The sequence below is a fragment of the Hoplias malabaricus genome, chromosome 18, assembly GCF_029633855.1.
Source record: "Hoplias malabaricus isolate fHopMal1 chromosome 18, fHopMal1.hap1, whole genome shotgun sequence".
Lineage (NCBI taxonomy): Eukaryota > Metazoa > Chordata > Actinopteri > Characiformes > Erythrinidae > Hoplias > Hoplias malabaricus.
Window position 1 is genome coordinate 11,474,764 of NC_089817.1, and position 24,250 is coordinate 11,499,013.

At 40.7% G+C, this 24,250-nt stretch overlaps 1 protein-coding gene across 2 annotated transcripts in view; it reads right to left on the reverse strand.

The window, feature by feature from the left end:
• Positions 1-23,453, reverse strand: part of mtus2a (microtubule associated tumor suppressor candidate 2a) — a 38,810-nt gene extending 15,357 nt beyond the window's left edge. Inside the window, exons 1-3 of one of the 2 annotated variants that reach the window (XM_066651377.1) lie at positions 21,654-23,453; positions 21,090-21,411; positions 16,825-17,031 (exon numbers count right to left, since the gene is read on the reverse strand). In XM_066651377.1, coding sequence (XP_066507474.1) covers positions 16,825-17,031; positions 21,090-21,411; positions 21,654-23,453 — 2,329 coding nt within the window. The remainder of the gene's footprint in view (positions 1-16,824; positions 17,032-21,089; positions 21,412-21,653) is intronic. The other variant, XM_066651378.1, reaches the window with a different exon arrangement.
• Positions 23,454-24,250: the final 797 nt, after the last annotated feature.

Consider the following 24,250-nt stretch of genomic DNA (forward strand, 5'->3'; position numbering starts at 1 on the left):
GATCTATAATGTTCATCTAACCAAACTAACATTGATCTAATGATAATCAAAAAGCTTGTTGGCATTGCGAGTGACCTGCCTGCTCCCAGGGAGAGATCCATAGACACAGCTCAATAACTTCCATCATTCTGTCTCACACCTTCTCTGCAGCAAACCTGACTAGATCTATTACACTACAGGTGCTTTTCGGACACTTTCGACAGCATGTCTCTCCTTTAACAAGTTGAGGTATTGCTTTTCCAGACTTCAAGAAAGTGCTGTTTAGCTTTTGTATCATAGAGAAAATTTGCCAGGAAAACACACCTAGAGTAGAGATGCAGAAGTAGCAGGTCAAATTTTTACTGATGTAATACACATATAAAACTTTCTTGAAATGTTCTAATACTTACAAAATGTATAAGCAAATTAATTGAAGTTCATTTAATTCATCTGTTTTGAATATCTTTGGTCTAACTTTAAATGTTAAAGCTCCAAAGTCAGACATATGTGACCAATCATGAACAAAATTAAACACAAAAGTGAGTTAGGGTTCTGGATTGGGAATCACTGGGTGCAAGGTGGGATCACACCCTGGATATCAAAATATGTACATAATTCACAAGCCAAGATTGAAGCTACTAGTGTTTTTCATTAATTATATGGTGAACAGAATGCAGTACAAGTCTGCTAAGATATTTTAACATCCAACTGGTGCTATGGCATTCCGTTAGCAACATTAGGCTCATAGCTCCAACACAGAACTAAAGAAGTAAACTTCAGACATGGTCTTAGGAGACTGACTTCATTTTGGCTGAGAAGACAATTTTGTATATTTGCTTCAACACAAATCAGAAGCTCTTTTTACAGACAGAGATAAAGCTCAAAAAAGGAGGAAGTTGTAGAAGTTCAGGCTGACTGAGAGATGCAGATCCAGCACAGCAGGATGTGTGAGAGAGCCTCTCCAGCTCACAGTGGGAGATGGTTAATGTGCTGAATGAACCAAGAACACTTCCGATTGGCCTGGAGAAGCCCAAACTGACTCCTCATTGGACAGATTTACCAAAAAGCTTCTGTAAGAGCCGTAGTGTGTGGCACAATGTTAGAAGCTCAGGGATGTAATGCCAAACATTCCTCCACTTTAACCACTCTTACAATTCTCCATAATAATAAAAATGCACTGCAGCACTGACTACATTATTTCCACAGTCAGGACCAAACACATGTACACGTTCCAGGGATTAGAACAGGGAAGTTACAGCTGCAGAATTCTGCATGGAGTGCAATGTAGTCTCAATGGACAGCAGCATCATCCACTGAAAAAGTAAAAAAATAATGTTGTTGTACTGTTGTTAATATAAATGAAGGAGGTGCAAGCTTGCTGTACTCCTTAATAATTTACTTTTTATGTTTGTATGGCAGCCTGTCCACAGCACATAACATCATATGCCTTAAATAAATTAACTTAAATGGCAGACTACACATTTACAGCCCAACCAGTGAGCAGGGGAGTGGAGGGGTGAATGGGTGTAATTAGCAAGGCGAGTCAGGATGCAGCTTCTGACATTTCGTTATTGGCTTAATATTCAGTCTCAATCTACTTGCTCACTACTAATTTAGTTAAATACTTTTTCTAGATCGACTTTTATTTTTCCAAACCACAGAATCAGATAAGGTTAATGTGCTCCATCAGCACAGATACTCCACAGTGCCATTTTACGCTTGGGAAAATCCAGTGCCTCATGTGATCCCAATAAATAAGCCTTCCAAATGAACATATCAGTAGGCGTACTGTGCTGAACAGTTACTGGAACATATTAAACTGTATGTTGCTCATAGCTAGACATACGAACAACAGTTATGATGTTAGTCTGTTATAGATAATATCACACAACACTATTGATTAATTATACATTTAATAATGTAGGGGTCCTAAGTAGTGACTTACACCACTCTTCCCCGTAGCTGTGCTGCCTATGGCAACAGGGAAATTTCAGCCCATACAGAAGAAGGGCATATGTGGTGTCTAAAGTCTACACACAATGTCTTCATGTGTATGTGTGTGATGTAACTTCCCATTAAAAGTTTATTTAACCGTCTCTACAATCTTCATGCAACAGTGCCTGGAGCTACCTGACAAACATCACACTGAAACATCCCAAAGTCTAAGCAGACACTACTCATATGTGAAAGCTGATTACTGTCCTGTCACAAGAGCTGAAAGTTGTGCATTCCCTAAGATGAATAATGTGTAAATGTATGGTGTGTTTTGCTCTTAATTACTGACTAGTGAACTAATGAATGATGGAACATCCAAATAAGAAATGAAGGATCACAATTAACCCTTCTCTTAATCTCCCCAGACGACAAGTATAAATCCTTAATTAATTTCACAAACACAGACCCAAAACACAAAACACATGCACATCTCTCTCTCTCTCTCTCTCTCTCTCTCTCTCTCTCTCTCTGTCTCTCTCTCTCTGTCTCTCTCTCTCTGTCTCTCTCTCTCTCACACATACACACACCCACACACACACACACATGCACGCACACAAAATGCAGCACCAACCAGACCTCTGTAGGAAACTTCATCCAAAGCTCTTACTAAATACAGAGCCATGCTGACATTTTCATTATAATGAAGACAAATGTGTGTGTGGGTGTGTGTGTAATAACACACATATATACAAGAGGGTTCCATTTCTGACACTGTATGGAAAGCTTTCACCACACAATCTGCTCACAATCTCTGTTTTTACTCAGTCTAAAATGTTTAACGTAATATAGGAGTGTATGCATAGGTATTCTTAATAGCAATATCCAACCTTCAGCTCTCTCTCTCTCTCTCTCTCTCTCTCTCACTTTTTTTCTCATCTCTCTTTTTCAGGTGGCAGCACTCGCAGAGCATGAGCAGTGTGACAACACAAACATAAACAAAGAGTCTCTAAGGAGAGAGAGAGAGCGAGAGAGAGAGAGAGAGATACAGACAGAAAGAGAAATAGGAGAGAACAGAAAGAAAATATACAGTAGCAGTAAATCAACAGTGATAGAGAGAAAGTGAAAGAAAGAAATGAAAAAAGGCAAGAGAGAGAGCCGTTTATCAATGAGTAAGTGCCCATGATTAAAGCAGGAAACGTGAGATTGGAAGAAAAGAGAGTGAGGGCGAGGTAAGAAAAGGGCAAGGGGGATAAATCATCTAGGAGGAGGGGGATGAGGGGAGAGAGAGAGCGAGAGAGAGATAGAGAGAGCAAGAAACAAAGAGGCAGTGAAACAAAGAGAATAGGAAGAGAAAAGCAGCAGAAGATTAAAGAAAAATAAGCAGAAATGCAAGGATGTGATGGCTAAACAAAGCAGAGCAAAGCAGAAAATCAAGAAGATGAGATGAACTGAAGGAAAATAAAAATAAATCAGAAAACACGCATACTGTGCGAAGCAGAAAGAGGAATAGAAAGGCGAGGCTAAGTGCTTTTCTACCACAGCAGGTGTTCTGGTCTGGCAAACACACCACAGAAGTGCCACCATGAGAAACAGACTGCCATGCATTATTAAGCGCCCAACATCAGGCCACAGTGCAACCACAGAATTAGGGGAGGTGGCCTGGCAGTAAACATTATGCAAAGCAAGCCTGCTCTGTATCAGGGTCATTGCCACATGTCAGCAGAGAATACAACCCTCAGGACTACTTTTGGAATGATACAGGAATCATACATCACTGTAATATTGTTTTTAAAGCATCACTACATATGACTATTTGGTTAAAGAAAAAACCCAAGAGGGAAAATGAAAACAGTGAAATATGATCTGTGAGAAGCTTTGTGTGACTTTGTAAACTCTCAATTCAGAGGTATCTGATTCAGATTTTAAGCATGCATTTTACAGGACCTTATTCATATATAATAATGTGTGAATCACATAACGATTCACAACCTTGACCTCCAGTGTTGAGTTCCCTTAGTGACCAATGATATGTTAAGTTGCTTAAAACAGCATGATATGATTTATTGATTTTCTTATACAGTATTTGATGAGAGAGTGTCAAATACTGCAGGATTTTCATAGATGCTGATTTTATCAGTCAATATATCAACCAGGGTCTCCTCAGGACATTTATTACATCCATCAATCCTGCTCACAAAGCACTGAGCTCATCAGAAGAGAGAGAGAGAGAGAGAGAGAGAGAGAGAGAGAGAGAGAGAGAGAGAGAGAGAGAGAGAGAGAGAGAGACTGACAGGTAGGGAGAGAGTGGAGACAGTGAAAGAAATGAGAAATTTAATATCCTGAAACACTTCCGAATTTGCATTCATGAGGGATGCCATTGTACTAAGTTTAAGAATACAAAATAATTATACAGTAGAATTAAGAAAAGGTTTATGATTGGTCAAATATACTTCAAATTTAAGCAAAGTGCATGAGGCTTTATGTTCCATGTGAATAAATTGGGGGAACATGGAATGTTATATTAATAGATATAACTTACACACACTTTGAAATATATGTTGCCAACACACTGTTAAGCTTATTATTTTGAGCAAAACATGCTTTTTTGGTTTAAATTGGATCGTTGGGCTGCTGTGACCTATAGGTTAGAGAAGTGGGCCTGGGACCAGGCGATGGCTGGTACAATTCTTTTCTCTTGCCTCAACATTAATAAATGAGATGTCCTTGAGCAAGGCACCTAACCCCCAACTGCTCCAATGGTGCTGTGGCTGGCTGCCCACCACCCTGGGTATGTGTGCACGCATACTGCTTCCTGAATGTGTGGTGTGTGTGTGTGTGTGTGTGTGTGTGTGTGTGTACTGCGCCACAGACGGGTTAAATGTAGAGTCTCAATTTCCCAAAGGGAATTAATAAATTATCACTTCTACATGACTGTATTCAATCTTCAAAAGCCACAGAACGAAGACCTGGGCTGAAGCCTCCAATAAAGCCTTTAGCGATTTGCTAGTGTACTTACTCATTGGCATATTGCAGCCTTCTGTGAAATGCAGCCACACTAGTGTAACAATGCATAGGATGCCAGGATATGTCAAATCTGTTTCACGATAAAATGAAAGGCAATTTATAGACCACTATAATCATAGTGAATGTGATATCAGAGTAGAACATGCAGCAGCATATTTCAAACACGACAGCAACACGGCAGGTGGCACTAAAGTGTCAGTGAATGCGATAAACATGAGAGCGGGGAAAACAATACATGTTAATGCGGCATTTCCTCAGAGACAAAGACCCCCACATCCACCACGACTGCCCTGGCAGGGCGTCAAAGTGTGAAAGTCTGAACGGAACAGAGGGCTTGTGGAAGCATCGAGGCAGGGGGGCGTCTGAGGTTTTGTAGCAGCTACAAGACAAGGTGACTTATGTCATCTGTCTGAATATGAGAAGAATCTGCACACAAGGAGGGGGCTGAGCTGTAAGATGCTACAGTTCAGTTCAGCGCTACATAATGGGCCAAAAAATGTTTATTGTGTACAATACATTGCCTTCAACATACATCCACAACATTCCAGTCTCATTCATCAAATGTAAAAAGCCATATAATCCAGGATTACATGAACAAAGATACTATGTAATTTGCAGGAGAGTTGACCCATTAAGTCACACAGGAGGAGGATGTTCACCTGCCCATTCAATATTTTTTTCTGAAATCAAGGGTAGTAATAGGCAGTTTGCCCCCTCTTCGTTATAATATTGTTGGAAGATTGCTGAAGATATTGAATTCAGCCACAAGAGTGTTAGTGATTTCAAGTACCATTGTAGGAGGATGAGTCCTGGGTAACAAATGCCATTTGCTAGCTAGCCAGTCTGTTTGTGTGATGGTAAAACCTGTTTCTGCTGTATTGTGGGAATAATTGGGGGAAAACAAACAAATGTTCTTGGTCCGATATGCTAGGCTTTCTTTCTCTGATTCACCAAGACACGGCTTACTGAGCTACGACTGAGAAGATGCATCCAGTGATGTTTAGACTATGGAGAGGCATCCAAACTTTGAAAAGCATAAAACGAGTTGAGGATATTGCCCTGTTTCTACTCCATATGTGGGCAAAGCTGACATATTTTTGTGGTTTCAGATTATATCATGCAATTAGTTGCCTCCCAAATGAGTTCCACCCTAACTAAACACAGACCTACAAAACATAAATAACTGAACTAAGAAATGAGTATCTGTGCTAATTCAGACATAAAAACATACAGAAAAGTTAAATTCCAGTCACGAACAAACAACAGTCATTTCTTCCCCTCAAACATACTGTTCCACATTAAAAGATGCAGAGCTTCTGAATGTAAACAAATGAGAAAGTCAGTTATCTAGAACTGTCAACACTGCCCTTAATACACCTCTGGCTAATGCTTGCCATTGGGCATCGCTTTAGGTTCATGTCTCTTCTGAAGTGTCCCTTTTTATAGGCAATTGATAATGTTTTTTTATGGTCTGAACAACTGTGCCAGCAATTGCGGTACCTTAAATACTTAAAGGCAGATTGTGAGGAAATGCTGTTCTCTGGTTTGTATACATCCAGAAGCTCAGTGTCTTTTAAGGTGGCATGGTATGTTTGAGGGAAACAAAAACAACGGTTGTTTGTACGTGGCTGTAAGATTTGATGCAGTTTGAATTGCCAAAGAAACATTTTGTCACTTGATCGGTTGAATTTTTTGGCACATCCTGTCTGTGTTTACTTTTAGCACTCTCCTGAATTTAGAATCAGTTCCATCTACAGCAAAAATAAGTCAATATTACAGACACGTGGAACATGAATAGAGCAATGGTGGTCTTTTCTGAATACCATTTTTGTTCCATGAGCAGAGAGAGAGAAAGCCCAGAGATCCTTTTCTTTCTTTATCTATTTTTATTTTTCAGAAACACATTAGACTCTAGACATCATTAGAATTTTATTAAAAGTGTTTTTTGATTAAAACCATGAATGTGTCCTTTAAATCAAATTTATCGTTTTAGTTAGTATTGTGACGAGGATGAGGTTTGCCTGCTAAAAAATAATGAACAGACCACCACTCGAGGGTAATGTGGCTACACAGAGAATGTAGGGCAGTAGAGAGAGAGGTCGACAGCTTTAGTGCTGAGGAGGTGGAATAAATCTTATGCGGGTCTGGGACACTCTCCCTCTCTTTCTGAGAGGCTTAAGCCTTCCAGCCGTGGAACAGAAAATGGGCAAAAACACAGGAGCTAGAGGAGGCAGAGAGCTTTCAGAGCGGGAACTCTGGATTTTCTCCAGTCACTAAAACTGCTTTGTGAATATGTGTGTGTGTGTGTGTGTGTGTGTGTGTGTGTGTGTGTGTGTGTTTGGACGGCTGGTATCGGCTTCCTCAGCCTCCAAAGCTGGTGAATCCATCCAGGCTCAAAGAGGGGATGGGCTTAAAGCCTGTGGAGTAATTGGCCCTTTTTGTAATTCACACAACAGACTACCTGCTCCTGCTGGGATGATCTCTAGCCTTTAGCTCCTCGGTCCTGCTCACTGCTGCTGCTTGATGGCAAAGAAATGATTAGAAATTCAAAATTAGTAGTGGCATCGGTCAAAATACATTATGTGGCCAACAGTTTGTGGACACCTGCTTATCCAACATTAAAATGAGCGACTCTGAGGCAGCCACAAATGAGCCTAATGTCAATATGTCCCAAAACCAAGCATCCACTAGAGGGATATAACTTCCTTGCATGGAGCTATGGAGCAGTAGAAGCATACTGTAACAAACTCATTATCAATAAAAGTAAAACAAAAAATAAACATTGGGACATATATTTTGTAGATAAATTAAAAATAGCTCTATTTAAAATGTTTAAGTTTTAAAAGTAAAAAATATGGGATTGGTGTTAGAAAAGTGAAAGTGCTATTGTGCCATCGGTAGTCCTTTACATTGCTGATGATTCTGAGGAGTTAAAAGCAGTTCTTTCAGCTGAAGCCCATGTTTTGCACTCATATGCTGAGTCCATTCTTTTGCCATTTCCCAAAGGAGACAGGTAAGCCAGGGCAAAGCTAAGTATAGCAGCTGAAATCTGTACAGCAGAAGTGGAAGAGAGACCCAGACACCAGCACGCTGGGTAAAATAGAGAAAAAGGGAATTATCAACTTAATGTACTCAGTGCACCAGCCTGGAAAGAGGATGTGAGTCAGCAGCAGCTAGCATGCTGCCCACAGTGTCTGGAGCCATAGATACTAATGACAGAGAGAGAGAGAGAGAGAGAGAGAGAGAGAGAGGGAGACAAAGCTGCATATTATTGCATGTTCAGTGAGTTTACTTAGCCAGCACCTTTAAAGATATAATTAAATAAATAATCCAATTTACAATTTTCCTCAAATGAAATCAGCCAGGTTGGTGTCTGAAGTTTGCTTCTTTAATTCTGCTCTGGAGTTAAGGGGCTCCTGTAGTAAACAAGTGAACTGATGATCAGTTCTTGTAATCACTTGTAATCACTCTTTCTATACGAATACGGTATGAAAATAGGCTCAAAGAAATGTATCTTTTGAGCAGTACTGCTACATGCTTGAGGGACAACTCGTTTGCCATTTCATCATTCATTCATTCATTATCTGTAACCGCTTATCCAATTCAGGGTCATGGTGGGTCCAAAGCCTACCTGGAATCATTGGGCGCAAGGCGGGAATACACCCTGGAGGGGGCGCCAGTCCTTCACAGGGCAACACAGACACCTGTGAACACCTAATCCATTAAAAGTCACATTATCATTTATAACACATAGATAGAAAGTGCAACAGTTACCTGCTGTTTGCCAAATAGTGAACCCACATCCATTTACAGTGTTAAATTTCAGATCTCTGGATACATACCTTACTTTGTCTTTTCCTTCAGTTGGCATTAACTCTGTCAGCTTCAGTACGTATTTGTTAAAGCATTTAACCATTTACTCACCAGGTTTAATCAATTAAACACAGATAGAATGTCTTTTTAGACACTGATGATAATATGGTGCACTTTAACATATGAAATGACTCAGCATAAAAGTCTCAGCATATTCTTTACCTTCACATTTTCAATAAGTTCTTTTACACTGTGCTTATTAGACAAAAAAGAGGTCACTGTATCCCTTTTAATCTATGCTTACAGATGATTATTAATGATCTTTAAGGTGTTAACAACCTAATTAACAACTATGCAATAAACATATTTTTAAACCATGTATAAACCTTTGTAAATATAGTCTTATTTTAAAATGGTAGCAATTTATTTCATACACAGCACGTCTTCCTGCACTGCAGAGTCTCACAACACCCAGAAGCACAGAAGCCAGCTTCCTCTTTGAGGCAGTTAGGGGTAAAGGGTCCTACCTCATGGCATAATGAGGAGAATGAATATTTTTTTCTTTAAAGTTATGTTTGTTCAACACATTAACACGTTCATAATAATATCTAATGGAATATGTAGCAATGTTAGACTCCAATGCATGTCTGATGATATTTCACTCGTGTTGTTTTAGTGTATAGGAGACTACAGACACAAGCCATGTATTGTTTTGTCTGTCTTTCCCCCCTGTTTACAGGTTAAATAAATTGATTCTGCTGTCCCTGCAATCTGAGAGTGGAATGGACCCTTGGAGGATAATATTTTATAACAATTGTCTGCCTAAACTATTTCCCTGCTTTGGCTTAAAGTTTAATAAAGTAGTTCTCGTTGTCGGTCATAAAATAATGTTTTCTGAGGTCACATAGTGTATTGTATGTTGAAAACTATTTCTCAGCTGTAAGGTTCATGTTTTCTTGTGAAGTTAGTGCACTGTCTGGGTGCTGTATATTTCATTCATTCATTGTCTTTAACTGCTTATCCAGTTCAGAGTAGTGGCGTGTCTCCAAACAAATTGTGCTACAAAACTAAATAACTCGAGTTACAAATGAGTTTCTGTGGTAATTCAAACAGTGAATGAAAACGTAAAGTTAAACCTCAGCGACACACAAACAGTCACACCCCAATAATACTGTTCCACCTTAAAATGCGCAGAGCTTCAGAATGTAAACTAACCAGAGAGAACAGCATTTTTTTTACTCAATTGTATATGACCCCTTTAAATATCACATTTTTTATTTGAGTTGTGTGTTTGAGTAATGAGCTACCAAACACGGTGGCTCCTATACATTATGACATCACCTACAACAGATGAATAAATAAGTTATTGCTCTGTTGGTAATGTATCAGAATCTGCTCCTCCTGTAAATGTTGTAGGTATCGTACTTAGTCTTGCACAAGTAAACTGTCACATCAGTCTTATTAGCACTTACACTCTGGGTTGTTTTCACATTTCACCCTTCTCTGTTTGATTACCATTCAGTTTCTGTGTACTTCACTTTCAGATCAAATTCAGAGTCAACTCCAGATTTTCTGGATTTGAACAGCCCTACAAGCGAACGCATTACAGAGAGAAACCCTGTCTTTCCTCAGCCAGTCACTTTGTGTGTGTTTGAGTGTGTGTGTGTCTGTGAGAGAGAGAGACAGAGAGAGAGAGAGAGAGAGAGTGTATGTGTGTATCATACTTGATATACTGATATGACACTGCTACCACCACTTGATTAAAGCATTTGATTAAACTCACAAAATGAAAGCTCTGATCAAATAGATGGAAGCTGGCCCGTAATAACACTGTGAGCAGCATCAACTAAGTGTGTGTGTGTGTGTGTGTGTGTGTGTAATGCAGGAAGAACCATCTGTTCTCACCAGTGAGGATGACTCACAGGACGATGTGAGTGATGGCATCTGTGCTCTCTCACTGCAGCCTGCACACACACACTCTTAACACATACACACTCACACCCACAAAACTATCCTCTCACATCTCATTCTTCTTCACACTATCCATCGCTTCCCACTTCCTGCCAGATCTCTCTCTCTCTCTCTCTCTCTCATTTTCATCTATTTCACAATTTTTTACCTTTACTGAGAGTGGTTGTTTGAGAGGTGTGGTATTGAATGTGCAGTGTTAAATATCCATTTATGGCTCTCTAATTGAGTATAAAATTGGGCAAAAAATATTACATACATTTGTGAATGAGAATTGGAATTGAATTAAATAACAGAGCAACTAATTTAAAAAACATCTGCTAATACTTAGAGATTAATCAATATAAAATATCTGGGCTGGTAACTATAACTGATAAGCATTGATCTTGAAGCCGATACTGACACCAAAAACTAATTTTACTTTTATTTATTTATTATTATTTATATCATTATTATATATGTTTTGCATTTCAGGTGTTATCCAGTTCAGTAGTTAAAGAGTTAAAGATCATTAAATAATTTTAACATGAATTTACATAACACTGACATAACACCAAAGCAAACCAATCTTCTTTCATGCATGGGCCAGAAATGTTATCCACTACGCCATTAAATCCATTGAATGGTTTGTTTCTGAGACAAAAATATCTATCATTAATGACTATAAATGCATTAGTTGTGTGGGTGCTACTGGGCAATATGCACATTTTATTGTTTTTCTAAGTGAACATATGTTCTGTAGTGAATATACTTCTTCAGTTGACATTTATGTATGCTTAGTTTTTATTTGTATATTTTGGAGCACTCTATAGGTCATAAATATAAGAGGTAATTAGGATATGAGTCCAAGATAACAATGAAATTCTGCTCCACTCTAGCCCCCTTATATAAGAAGTGTGTGACCTTCAGATGTATGGATATGTTTAAGCAGAATACACATACAAATAACCCCCCAAAAATCAATCAGTGTTGTACCACCTTGACTCAAGGTCACACTCTTCCATGCACCCTCTGCGTGTGTGTGTGTTTGTGTGTTTGTGTGTTTGTGTGTGTGTGTGTGTGTGTGTATGTGTGTGTGTGGACAAGTTTATCACAAAATATGACACCTTTGCATTTTTTATTTGATTAATTTTATATAAAAGAAAGATATGTGTTTTATGAATACTAATACTCTGAATATTGTTTAGATTGTTCCTTCAGTCAAAATAATCTTTACAAATATAATCAGGTTAAAAAGGAACATGCCATTTTTGTGATTTTATGTATGTGTCTTTAACTGAAGAATCATAAATATATAAGAAACACAGAGCCCTGACGTCCAATAAAGCTCTCAACCCATACGAATCTAGGCCTGGCCAAAGATAGATGGTGATGCAGTAAAAACACACACAACAACAACAAATCAGCAGTTTACAGAAATTGCGTAAAATCACACAACATAAAGTGATTATACATATCCACCTGCCCAGCTCCAGCCATTTGTTCACTCTCATAATCCTAAGCACAAAGAGGGATAATCAATGGAGCAATGTGTCCATGTCTGTTTGTAGTACAAAGACAGAAAGTAAGCTTCCTTTAATGCAACAAGGTAAGCAGCAATGAGCTGAAGAAGCTTATACTGTAATCCCCTGACAAGCTGAAGAGTGAAATCACATCCATCAGGCTCTCGCCTAGTCACAAAAAACCTGAAGAACAGTCTCTAGAGAGAGGGAAGGGGAAACAGAGAGAAAAAGAAAGAAAGAGAGAGAGAGGGAGATAGAGAAAGAGAGAGAGAGAGAGAGAGAGAGAGAGAGAGAGAGAGAGAGAGCATGAAGAGATGCAAATGTCCCCATGCACAAAGAATATAAGATGATAACAGTAGCCTGAGAGGTTTAGGAGGAATCAAGCACCAGCACATAATTTCCCATTTTCTGCTCCCTCTGATCGATCCCATGCACACACACACACACACACACACACACACACACACACACACACACACACAGTTTGTACTCCATCAGTGTATAAAAGGCACTCTGGCAGGACTGTTCGTTAAGGTCAAACGATGCTGGAGCCTTTCAACATCTCACAGCAAGAGGCCATGCTCAGCTTCAAACAGAAGGCTGCCTTTCAGAAGAGCAGCTAAATAAGGCCTCCATTAAACATGCACTATTTCATGTCACCATGAGACCTGCTGCACGTCTCTAAAGAGTTTTGAGAGAGAGAGAGAGAGAGAGAGAGAGAGAGAGAGAGAGAGAGAGAGAGAGAGAGAGAGAGAGAGAGATAGAAAAATGTAACCATTTTTTGAATCACAGTTTTGACAATGCCTAATATTTTGCTAAATCTTTCACAAATAAAGTTATTTGAGATACATAACATGCAGTGCTGAACTGAAATTGTTCTGGAAGCCATAAGGCATTGTTTCCTAACAGTATTGGCTCAACAAGAGGGAAATGAGTATTGAGATGCATCTCCATCCATCTATGAAAGTTCAGACTGTAACGACAACTTAATCAATCTAGCTGCCTCCACCATCATAATCCTCACTCTACCATTCAAACCAATTTAGCCAATTACAAGCTAGGCCTACAGCTATCAGTTTGTCCTCAAAGATCGATCCAGTCTCATTCAGTCTTGCCGACTGGAACTCACTGGAGACTGCAGTGTCTGCAGAAATCCCGGATCAATAGTTTGCACCATTACAACATGCTATATTACTCCATTACCGGAGGCTCCAGGAGCTCATGTGGATGTCCCACAAAAGCTGCTGTTTGCTTAAGGGAACAGTAGGTCTCAGCACTGGAATGTTCTCAAGAGCAACATTCTATAAACTGATAAATCACTGTACACAACACACATCTACACACTGACAACTTATGAACTCGTGTTCCAGCAGGTTGACCTGCCCCTGAAGGTGTCTGCAGATTGAGCAACCAAGCCTGTGTGGACTGGGTGGATGAAAAGAAATAAACCGTACTGAATTAAATCCGGTTACATATTGTCGCTGCCATTAGAAAAAAGCGTATTTTTACATGTGTATATTTATTTCCAAATTTCAAGTAAAAACTAATCATCAAAAATCAGTACTCAATATTACTGATGTTCTTGGGGTTGATAGCCATCAAACATTAACAGCAATGTTCCAACATCTTGTGCACAGAATTATTCAGAGACTCTTACTGCCACAAAAGGAAACCTAGGGAAAGTGACCTATTAATATCCGTCATTTCTGTTCAAATGTCAGCTGAGTGGGTCTGCACATTTTTGGCCATATTTCAACATTTTGGAAAGATTTATTTCAAGGTCTCTGAGAGTGAATAAGGCGTGCTACAATGTATTGGCACCTCAATGACATTTAATTGCAGTTGGTGCTAGCAATCTGTTAGCACTATGCATTGATAAAGGAATTGTGCTTTGCCACTAATTTCCACTTTCCTAGCCAGGGGCCTTTTAACTTTATTAGCATCTGGCATGGATATGCAATCAGGACACTGATTATTTTGCCCTTAGGCAATGCATGTTTACAGGAGAAACTGGATGCACCACAACAGTGCTACACATATACACAAGCCATAAGCTACTGCTCACACTTCTGCTTATGCTATACCACACTGATGAGTGGATCGGATATAGAGATAATAGGCTGCATTTGAAAAAAATAAAAGTCTTGCAGGGCCATATCTATATGGAATAGACAGTGATGTATGAGCTGGAATGCTGTTAGTCCTTTGGAGTTAAAGTAAATGACTTTAGCTGCATACAATGGAAGTTAAACATGGCGGCGCATAAACACTCAGGAAAAACTGCAAGATCAAATCACAAGGATATGTTTCCAGGCTCTGACACCTTATCTAGAAATTTCACATGCACATGCATACACTTAAACACATTTACAAACTCTCACACACCCCTACACACACATTCACACTTTTGCTGTTCTTTCTTTCGCACTTTCATGTTTCCTCTCTTTTTATCCCTCTGTGTGTGTTTGTGTGTTCATGTGTGTTTACTGTGATAGCTGAGGGATTCCTAGTCCACAGAGACTTATCACAGAGATCTGATGATGATGTAACCATGTGCGTGACTCACTCATCTCAGAGCGATGGCGCTCAGCTGTACGTCAGCTGTAACCAGGGGAAGACTAACTAACATCACTTATGTAGGTCGCATTAAAAACACATGCGACTCGAGCAGCCAATGCTTTACCAACGCACGCACATGCACACACAAACACACACACACACACACACACATATACACATACACACACACTCAAACGAGAGTCAGGAGAGTTCAGGTCGACCAGAGTGTTGGAACAAAGTATACACACTGGCCATTTAATCAGCTACACTTATAATATTATGTACTATATGGAGCAGATTGTAGTAGTCAGCACTGCAGTGACATTGACTTGTTTGTGGGTTGTTTGTTTTGTTTTGCACTGGTATAAATGGATCAGGCACAGCAGTGTTGTTTAAACACCTCAGTGTCACTTTTAGACAGAATATTTCAGCAATGAAAAATATCCAGCCAACAGGGTCCTGTGGATAGGCTCCTATGACCACAGATGAAGGAAAAGAGGATGACAACATTGCAATAATGGACAAGCTGCTGTCCCTGAATTTGTATCCATACAACTAGGTGGACCAACAAGGTAGGTTTGTCTAATATTCACCAGTGAGAAGCCAAAGTGTTTAAAAACATCAGCAGCACTGCTGTGTCTGATACACTCATACCAATACCAAGACACCATTGCCATATCTTTGTCACTGTAGCATTGAAAATGATCCACCATTCAAATAATACCTTCTCTGTGGTGGTCCTGTGAGGATCCTGATAACTGGAGAACAGGATGAAGAGGGGCTATAAAAGCATCCAGAACAAGAGATGCACTATAATCTATGAACGTAGAACTACAAAATGCACCTATATAGTAAGTAGAACTAATTAAATGGGCAATGATTGTAAAAACAAGGTCTTTTCATCTTTACACTCTGAGTTATTACTATAGATATTTCATTTATGTATTTGTCAATGCCAATGTGGATATGTTATGTTACTTTGGGTTCTCATTAATCTCATATGGCCCCAGTAGATCATGGTGCACCCCAGGGATCTGTTGTCAGACCTCTTCTATTCATCATTTATATTTCTCCACTTGGACAGATTATTTGTAATCATAGTTTTAAACTCCACTGCTACGCTGATGATTTTCAAGTCTATATCATCACTTCTATTCCCTTAGCCTCTGCCCAGGGCTTGAGCTTATGTTTTCCATATTTAAAACTTTGGCTACACAATAATTGTTTAAAACAAAGCTGATAAAACTGAAGTTTTACTTGTCAGAACAAAATCTTCTTTCTCATGTACCATACTTTCCTGTTGACATTGATGATGTTGCTATCAAGCCAGCTCCTGTTGTGAAAAACCTTGAGTTTCTCCTTGACTACACTTACCTTTGATCCCCATTTCAAGTCAGTCAACAAATCTGCATTTTATCATCTGCATAACATTGCACGTTTACACTCTATGCTCAGTGAGAATGATGCCTTAATGTTGATAAATGCTTTCATATTTTCCTGTATTGTTTACTGTAACTCACTTTACCACTGTCTTCCAGTTAAACTGATTAATTGTTTTCAGTACATCCAAAACTTCCACGAAGTCCTGACTTCACGGTGGGTCCGGAGCCTACCCGGAATCATTGAGCGCAAGACAGGAACACAGCCTGGAGGAGACGCCAGTCCTTCACAGTATGACACACGCACACACAAACACATCCACTCACACCTATGGACACTTTTGAGTCACCAATCCACCTACCAATGTGGACTGTGGGAGGAAACCCACGCGGACACAGGGAGAACACACCAAACTCCTCACAGACAGTTACCCGGAGCGGGAATCGAACCCACAACCTCCAGGTCCCTAAAGCTGTGTGACTGCGACACTACCTGCTGTGCCACCGCCATATCCATAATTATAAGCCAATATTGAAATGATTCGTTGAAATATCATAGTGCATCTGTACTTTTTAGTGAACAATGCCGCTGTTAACTGAAGAAGAACACAAGCACATAAAACATTAGGAAACGGAAAGTCTTTATGTGAAAGTCAGTAACTTACGATACGCTGGCCTGCATGGGTCACTGCGGCTGCTGTCTGCGGATTGGTTGCTGGACACTGAGGACACGCTGGAGCTTCGGACAAAGCCAAAGGCTGCGAGGCGTGCTGGGGGCAGTCGGGAGTAACCAGGGGGTCGCAGGCCTGATGGAGCTGGCTTGGGCAGCAGAGACTTAACAGAAAGACCTGAAGCTGTTGGCTTCCGCTGATCTGAGAGAAGGAAAAGATAATAGATGAGAATTATTAGTCAGTAGAACCAGAGCAAATATGAACATGAAAAATATATATTCTTTGCTCCGATTCAAGTCTGTGCAATTTAGTTTAGCTAAAAGTGAATATTTAAAGGCAAACACAGCAGTCAATGGGAAAATCAATGGGGGATGGACTGTGTGAGGAAGAACATTCCATCCACAAACACTATTACAAAGAATTGCATATTTGGTATAATAACCACAGACACAGATCTACAGAGAAAATAGTGATATGATCAGCCCAGTCCCAAAGGATCATGTTCTCATCACAGGGGGGTGAGTGCATGTATTGACTATCAAAAAAAATTGTACAGGCCTAAATGTTTGACCCCTGCAGTGAGGACGTCCAGTGGCATTTTGCTAGTACAGTATGTATATATTTATATCTGTAGAGGGAAAGGTCACTGCAAAATCAACATAAAGTTATTCTGACTGGTTACTCTTATTCTACAATGATACATATCTATCCTGATTGTGTGGTATATAAGTGTGTCTGGTTGGATACACAAGCTAGAGCCAGCTTCTATTGCTTTCTTGTTTCCTTTACAGTTAAATATCTCATTGCAAATTGCAAATGACGGAGTGACAAATTACTCACTTGAGTCATTGTGTACACAGTATCCCCACTGCACTTGTGTTACATTACCTTTCAAAAATAAGCTACAGTAAGTGATTTTCTGTTTGGACGCATTGCAGCCACAATTTTCGCTTAGAGCCAATTCAGCTTTAATTCCTGTACACAGCTGTGCAGCAAAAGCTCTGCAGCTCCGTAACCGCTTATTCCAGCATGAATTATTTATACCACAGCATTTACTAACAGTGCAATTTTACAAAACAATATACAATGCCTCCCACAAACCCACTAGTGCTCATTTTCTCTATAAAGGATCTAACAATGTTTACATTTAACAACATTTAGTGTTTACATGCCTGAAGAGATGTTGTTACATACATGTCAGGGTTAGGCATGTCTGCTTTTAAAAACCCAATACAAATGAAGGTTTCTACATGTAAGGTTATAACTTTGTCCTGTATTCATCTCCATGTGATTAGGTAGGATTGAATTTACTCAGTGGAAAATGTTAATTACGGCAATTAGGTGATTCATAGGAAACAAGTGCACCATATCCGTTTAACCTCCCTTCCTCTACCTTGATTCCTCTCCCTCTCTCTATTATAATAATAATATTTTTTGTGGGACACCCCATACTGGATTGAGGGGTATAAATCCCACAGCACTTTTACACATCCTTGCTTGATGCAGTCAGAATAAGTCAGAAGGGCCGACTCAGATCTTTCATTATTGTGTGTAAAATATATGCATAGGTAATTTATGTAATTATTCATAAAATTACACAAATATATCTTTAATATAATAGCAAAATGAAATTGAGAATTCTAGACTAGGCTTAAGCCCACAACCTTTCTGGCCCTCTAGCACTGTGATCGGAGATCTCTCTCTGGACAAGTGACAGGCACACAGAGTCAGAGCAGTAGGGGAAGCAGGAGAATCAGTGAAGTGTATCTCTAGCTGTGTGTGTGTGTGTGTGTGTGTGTGTGGGTGTGTGTGTGACAGTGTATGTTGGAGCAGGGGTTGAGGTGGGGGGTGGAAATTTTGTGATCCACACTGGCCCTGCATGAGGCAGTGATTTGGGGCAGCTGGAGATAAAGCACCTCTGCTTCACCCCCCATGGACCATGTCATTCAAATTCTGCACGATGCATTTTGAAAGAACATCTATAGGAGAATTTTCTCTCTCTCTCTCTCTCTCTCTCAGGTTTTCAGTGACTAAATGTTAAATGACGATGTTATTATCATTTATCTCATTGTTTAGGAGAGGGATTGTGAAGAAAAATAACACACACATAAGCACACTGACACAAAAACACACACCAACTCAGACACGTGCAGACTTACATACACACACACACACACACACACACACACACAGGGCCATCAGGGTCTTTAATGAAATTGCAGCCAGTTTTTTTCCCTGGAGCAGGGGCTGTGATCATTAAAGATAAATGTGCTCCAGCTTCCTCCCTACATCTCTCTCTAGACTAGGGGGAGATTGATGTCTCATAAACATTCATTTCCACCCCTCGTGTCACAGGCCTCTGCTTTCCTAGATGAACACACATATGATTCATATGCCACTGCTCCACCATTTCCATCTTTTTTATTTTTGTCTCTCTCTCTCTCTCTCTCTCTCTCTCTCTCTCTCTCTCTCTCTCTCTCTCTCCCTTTTCCCTCAGAGCTGCGGATTTAGAGACTTTCAGCTAAAGGCAATAGCTTTTTTCAGCCATTTCCTGCAGCTAACAATAACTGGGGTAACACAGGGAGAGATGTTAAGTGTGAGTGTGATAGAAAAAGAGAGAGAGAGAGAGAGAGAGAGAGAGAGAGAGAGAGAGAGAGAGAGAGAGAGAGAGAGAGAGAGAGAAAGAGAGAGAGCAAGTGAGAGAGAGAGAGAGAGAGAGAAAGAGAGAGAGCAAGCGCGAGAAAGAGAGAGAGCAAGCGAGAGAGAGAGAGAGAGAGAGAGTTGCTGTTCAAATTACAGACTGAAACTAAGAAAAGGAAGTAATTGATTTGTCACTGAGTGTTAAATTGCATGAACACAGCTACCCGTTCCCCTGCTGCCAAGATCACTGCAATTAGAAATTGATCATTTTAATGAATAGATATATACTGATGATGAAAGTTTAGCTTTGATTATTGTGTATGGAAGATGCTAAATAATGATTGCATGATCATTACATCCATCTCATGAAGTAGATATGATGTGCTGTTGAAGAAATGGTGCTGAATAATGCAAGAAAAAATACATGAACAATAAAAACACAAACTGTGAACAAAATGCAATTTCCTAAGCAGTTTTCATAATCTATAACAATCCCATATGTTCAGTTGTAATAGGTTCACTATGGTCATGTATCTGCTTTTTTTTTGTAAAAAGAAAAAAAAAAAGAATATGAAATGAACAGATCTGTCTTAACTGAGCACACAGGCTTTGAGTTCAGTTGCTGATTTTCACAATTTTCTGATGAAAATGGTCCCAGTAATGAGGCCTAATTATGTGATTTATCAAATTTGTGATAAATATCACAACAAACCTCTCAGTTTAATTTTAATTCCTCTCATCATTACTTCTGAATTCCTTATTACCTTTAAACTGTGCAGGGTTGTGTTACCAGAGTATGACCCCTTTTGCATGATTGATCATGCTGGTCAGCCTAGTTAACTACTTTGTATCAGCACATTAACATGGGAAGTAATCTTAGCACATGCACTACTATGCATGTTAATATGTGCTGTGCCACCGTGGAGTGTAAGAGCAGGCCAAACAGGCAAATACAGCCTGGCAGGCAAACACTGACATTACTTAAGCGATAATTGCTTTGCACTTCAAAGCTCTGCGGTGCCTCTGAGCCAGAGAGCATGAGAACCACATCTATATGCCACCATGTGCATTCTGGTGAGGGCATATGATAATAAGAATATGCAGACATGAACATTTGCCCAAAGGTGTGAAAATGGCTGGTGGAAATGTTGAGGGTGTGGGATAAACTCCCAAGAGGAATGAAAACATTCAAAGTATCACCTTGCCGATTTGCGGGCAAAATCTTCAGTGCTGTCTAACTTCTTCTGTAGCGGCAAGATCATTCAGGACTACACGAGGTCCCTTGAGTTAAGAATTCAGTTGAGTTTTGTCATGGGTAGTTTCCCTCTAGCAAGCTAATATTAATGCATCTTACAGTTACATACACTCAATCTGTTTCCTAGGCATCATTTTCAATGCCTCTCCTCCCCCTCCACCTACCCTACATCTTTCTCATTTTATCCAAATCCTCCTATATCTCCCTCTGTCTCTAGGGAGTAGACATAATTCTTTGGAGCAGATCCAAAACGCCTCCACATCAGATCAGTTCAAAAGTCATTTTCAATTAATTTCCCTATTGTTCTCTCATTTGCTGCTAAATTGGTATTTGGTGCATAGCAGTAGGATTAAAGAGGTGTTACCTAAAGGCTCTGGAGGGCTTTGGGTAGATGGGGCTCCTGATGGGGTCACTGATGAGGTCACTGTAGGGGTAGCTGGTGCAGTCACTGATGGAGTCACTGCTTGAACTGGTTGACTGAAAGCCAGAGGTGACTTCTGCCCTGTGAAGATCCTATTCTTAGCAGCAGTAGACGGAGTCCTGTTGACTGCACCCACACCAAGCTGTGGTCTCAGGGTTCGAGGGGGCCGGAAAATAGCCCCTGGCTCTGGTGTAATTATTTGGGTTTCTGAAGGATCCTCGACTGCACAAGCAGGGGGTCCGAGGGAGGCTGGAGGCCTGCCAACCTAAAGTAAGACAGAAGATTTACGGTATTTTAAAGTTGTTTACACTGTTACAATATTGCCTGTCCTTGTCTACAATTATTATCAAACCTCAAACTATGTGCAAATCTGAAGCCGGAAAGTATTTGGCTCACTCTAGATATTTCTCAGTTAAGTTTTTTAAGAGAGTAAAAGCCATGAAAACACAGTTACAATAATAATAAAGATATTAGTAATAATAATAATAATAATAATTATCTGCTCACCCCTGTAGGTGGATATTTGCTGCTCAAAGATCCATAGAAGCTGTGTGTCCTGCCAGTGGCTTTTGGGGGCATGGTGTGGCTGGGAGGCTTTATTCCTGACACCATCAACCCAGGAGAGAGGAGCCGGGCCTTCTGTAACTCCTGTCTATACTTGTCATACAACAGATTGGAGGCACTCAGCACTGGTGCTCCCACTGAATCCCCTGCAACTGCTGGTTTGGGACTGGGAGAAGCTGAGTGTCTTGTGGGTAGTGAAGAGACTTCATAGGTGCCTTCAGGTGTCTGGGGCTTCATCTGTGGGCTTTTGCGTATGTAGGTGATGATCTTGGGGCGAACGCTTTTGGGCTTTGGAGGGCACTTAGGTGGAGATGTTTCAATAGAGCCATGTTGGGGTACAGTGCTTTGGACATTCATACTGATGGTGGTTTTTACTGGAGGTCTTAGACCAGAACTGTACCCTTGAGAAGCACCATAGCCTAGTTGAGGAGCTCGAGTGGGCCCTCGGTTTCTCACAGGTGACATTGGAGGGTGTCTCTGAGGAGATCCTTTGGTCTTGGGAGATGGAGGAGTAGAAGGTCTGGTAGGGCTGCTGTAGGCTCTGCGGTTAAAGTGGTTCTTCCTGTCCAGGGGGCTGGCAGCATACTCTGCAGACCCTTGCCTCCTGAGAACGGAGCTGGACTTGGCACAGGTCTGCCTGAGTTGGGTTCCTGAACCTGAGCTTACAGAGTGGACATTGCTGATAATCTCTGCTGGTTCCTTAGAGTCAGTTTGATGGTTGCTGTTCTTTTGAGCCATGTTGTGTAAGGAGTGGGGTGTCTGCAGCTCTCGCTCAGCATCTGTATGTCCTAAATATCCTGAGGTTGGCCTCTGCTCTCTCTCAGGTGAGAGCGGATGTACAAGCTGCCTGCGAGAGGGTGGCACTCTTTCGAGGTTTCTCTGAAATTTGGAGGACAGACCATTCTCTTGTCTGCCTTGTTCCTTGCCTTCACTTCGTTCTTGCCCGTCTACTGGACAGTCACTATACTCAGTACTTGATCTACGAGTTTCCTGAGGCAATGTTGTGGAATTGTGGTTCTGGTCCATATCCCTGGGCTGCTCCCTGGTTCGTGTTGTAAGAATTAGGGATTGCTGTGTGGCTTGTTGGGTCCTGCACTTGTCTGAGGTAGGCTTGCTGGGCAGGGAAGTAGGAAACTGTGTGCGTCCTGCACTGTCCAGGGCACTGGCCAGGCTTCCGCTGAGGCTGCTGACCGCTGAGAGCGTGGAAATAAAGACGTTGTTCTCTGAGCCGCTGCGTGCCTCTCGCAGACTTCTCCTTCTCCCGGACCGAGAGACAGAGGTCCTGAGGTCCAACGGCTGAGCCGTCTGATCTACATCAATCTCCCTATTGTGGTTGGCATTTTGATCTGTACTTGGGGAGTTGCTGGCAGTGCCAGAGGATCCTAGAGCAGATGGTCTCTGACAGAGCCCCTTCCTTCTTGCTTCTTTTCTTGTATCTCCCTGACCTCTCTGTTGTCCCTCTTTCAGAAATGCTTCCATCTCCTGACACTCCAATAATTCAAACTCCTCAAGTTCTGGGTCCTCACTGCGGGCATGTGTGCCCCAAATGATAATTCTTTCCTGGGTACTGCTGTGGGACAACAGTGGGGGTATTGGGCCGACACCCTCTGTGTGGCTTTCCTCCATGGGGATTTGGTTGGCATTGGCATCTCCATCAGGATGTAGAAAAGGCTGCTTGTTGTTATTCTTTATTTCTTCATGCCGGCCATCTCGCAGGCCCCCTACTTCCTCTTGCATACTCATGTTATACAAATCCAAGGTTCTTTCTCAACAGCTCCCCAGTGCTGCTGGATCCATTAAAGGGTTCTTTCCCCTCTGGGCCGGCGAGGCTTTCTGTTCAGCCGTAGAGCACAAACCTAAAATCTAATCTCACATCTTTTCTTTCCTGGGAGCGAGCATTAAGTTCTTTTCTCTTCCTCAGCTGGACAGCTTTCTTGATGACATCATATTTGAAGAATAAGCCAGGATCTTCACCAATCCCGGTGGCTAACTGTGCCTGAAAGGAGAGAAATAAAATTAGAAACAAAAACAACATTTATAAATTCAACACAGTGTATGTGGGAAACTATTCACAAACACAGCAAGAGCAGAGGCAGCTTACTGAGTTTTATCCTTGAGGGGTTTCTTAATCTCCATCAAGAAGATACGGATCTATGTGCCAGCACAAGCAAAATCCCTTTTTGGTTTCTTGGATAGTTATTTATTTATTGCTGTAGTAAAAACCTTCTCTAAACTGGTTTCAATAGCCTTCAGAAGCATACAAAATATATAAAAAAATACAAAATCCGATATAGCGTCATGTCAAGGTAAAAAGCCAGTTTAAGATGGCATTCAGGAAGATTAGACATTTTTTAGTGTAAAATATTAGTCTTGAATCTTAATCTGTGTCTAGAATCACAGGCATTGGTGTTCAGTAACGCCGCATGAGAGAAAATCTATAATGTTATCTCCCTGAAGAATAACAGTGGAGATTAAAGCTACAAAATCAAAGGATGGCATTTAGCTTGCCCTTCAGTGACTTTTCTTTTTACCACACTGGC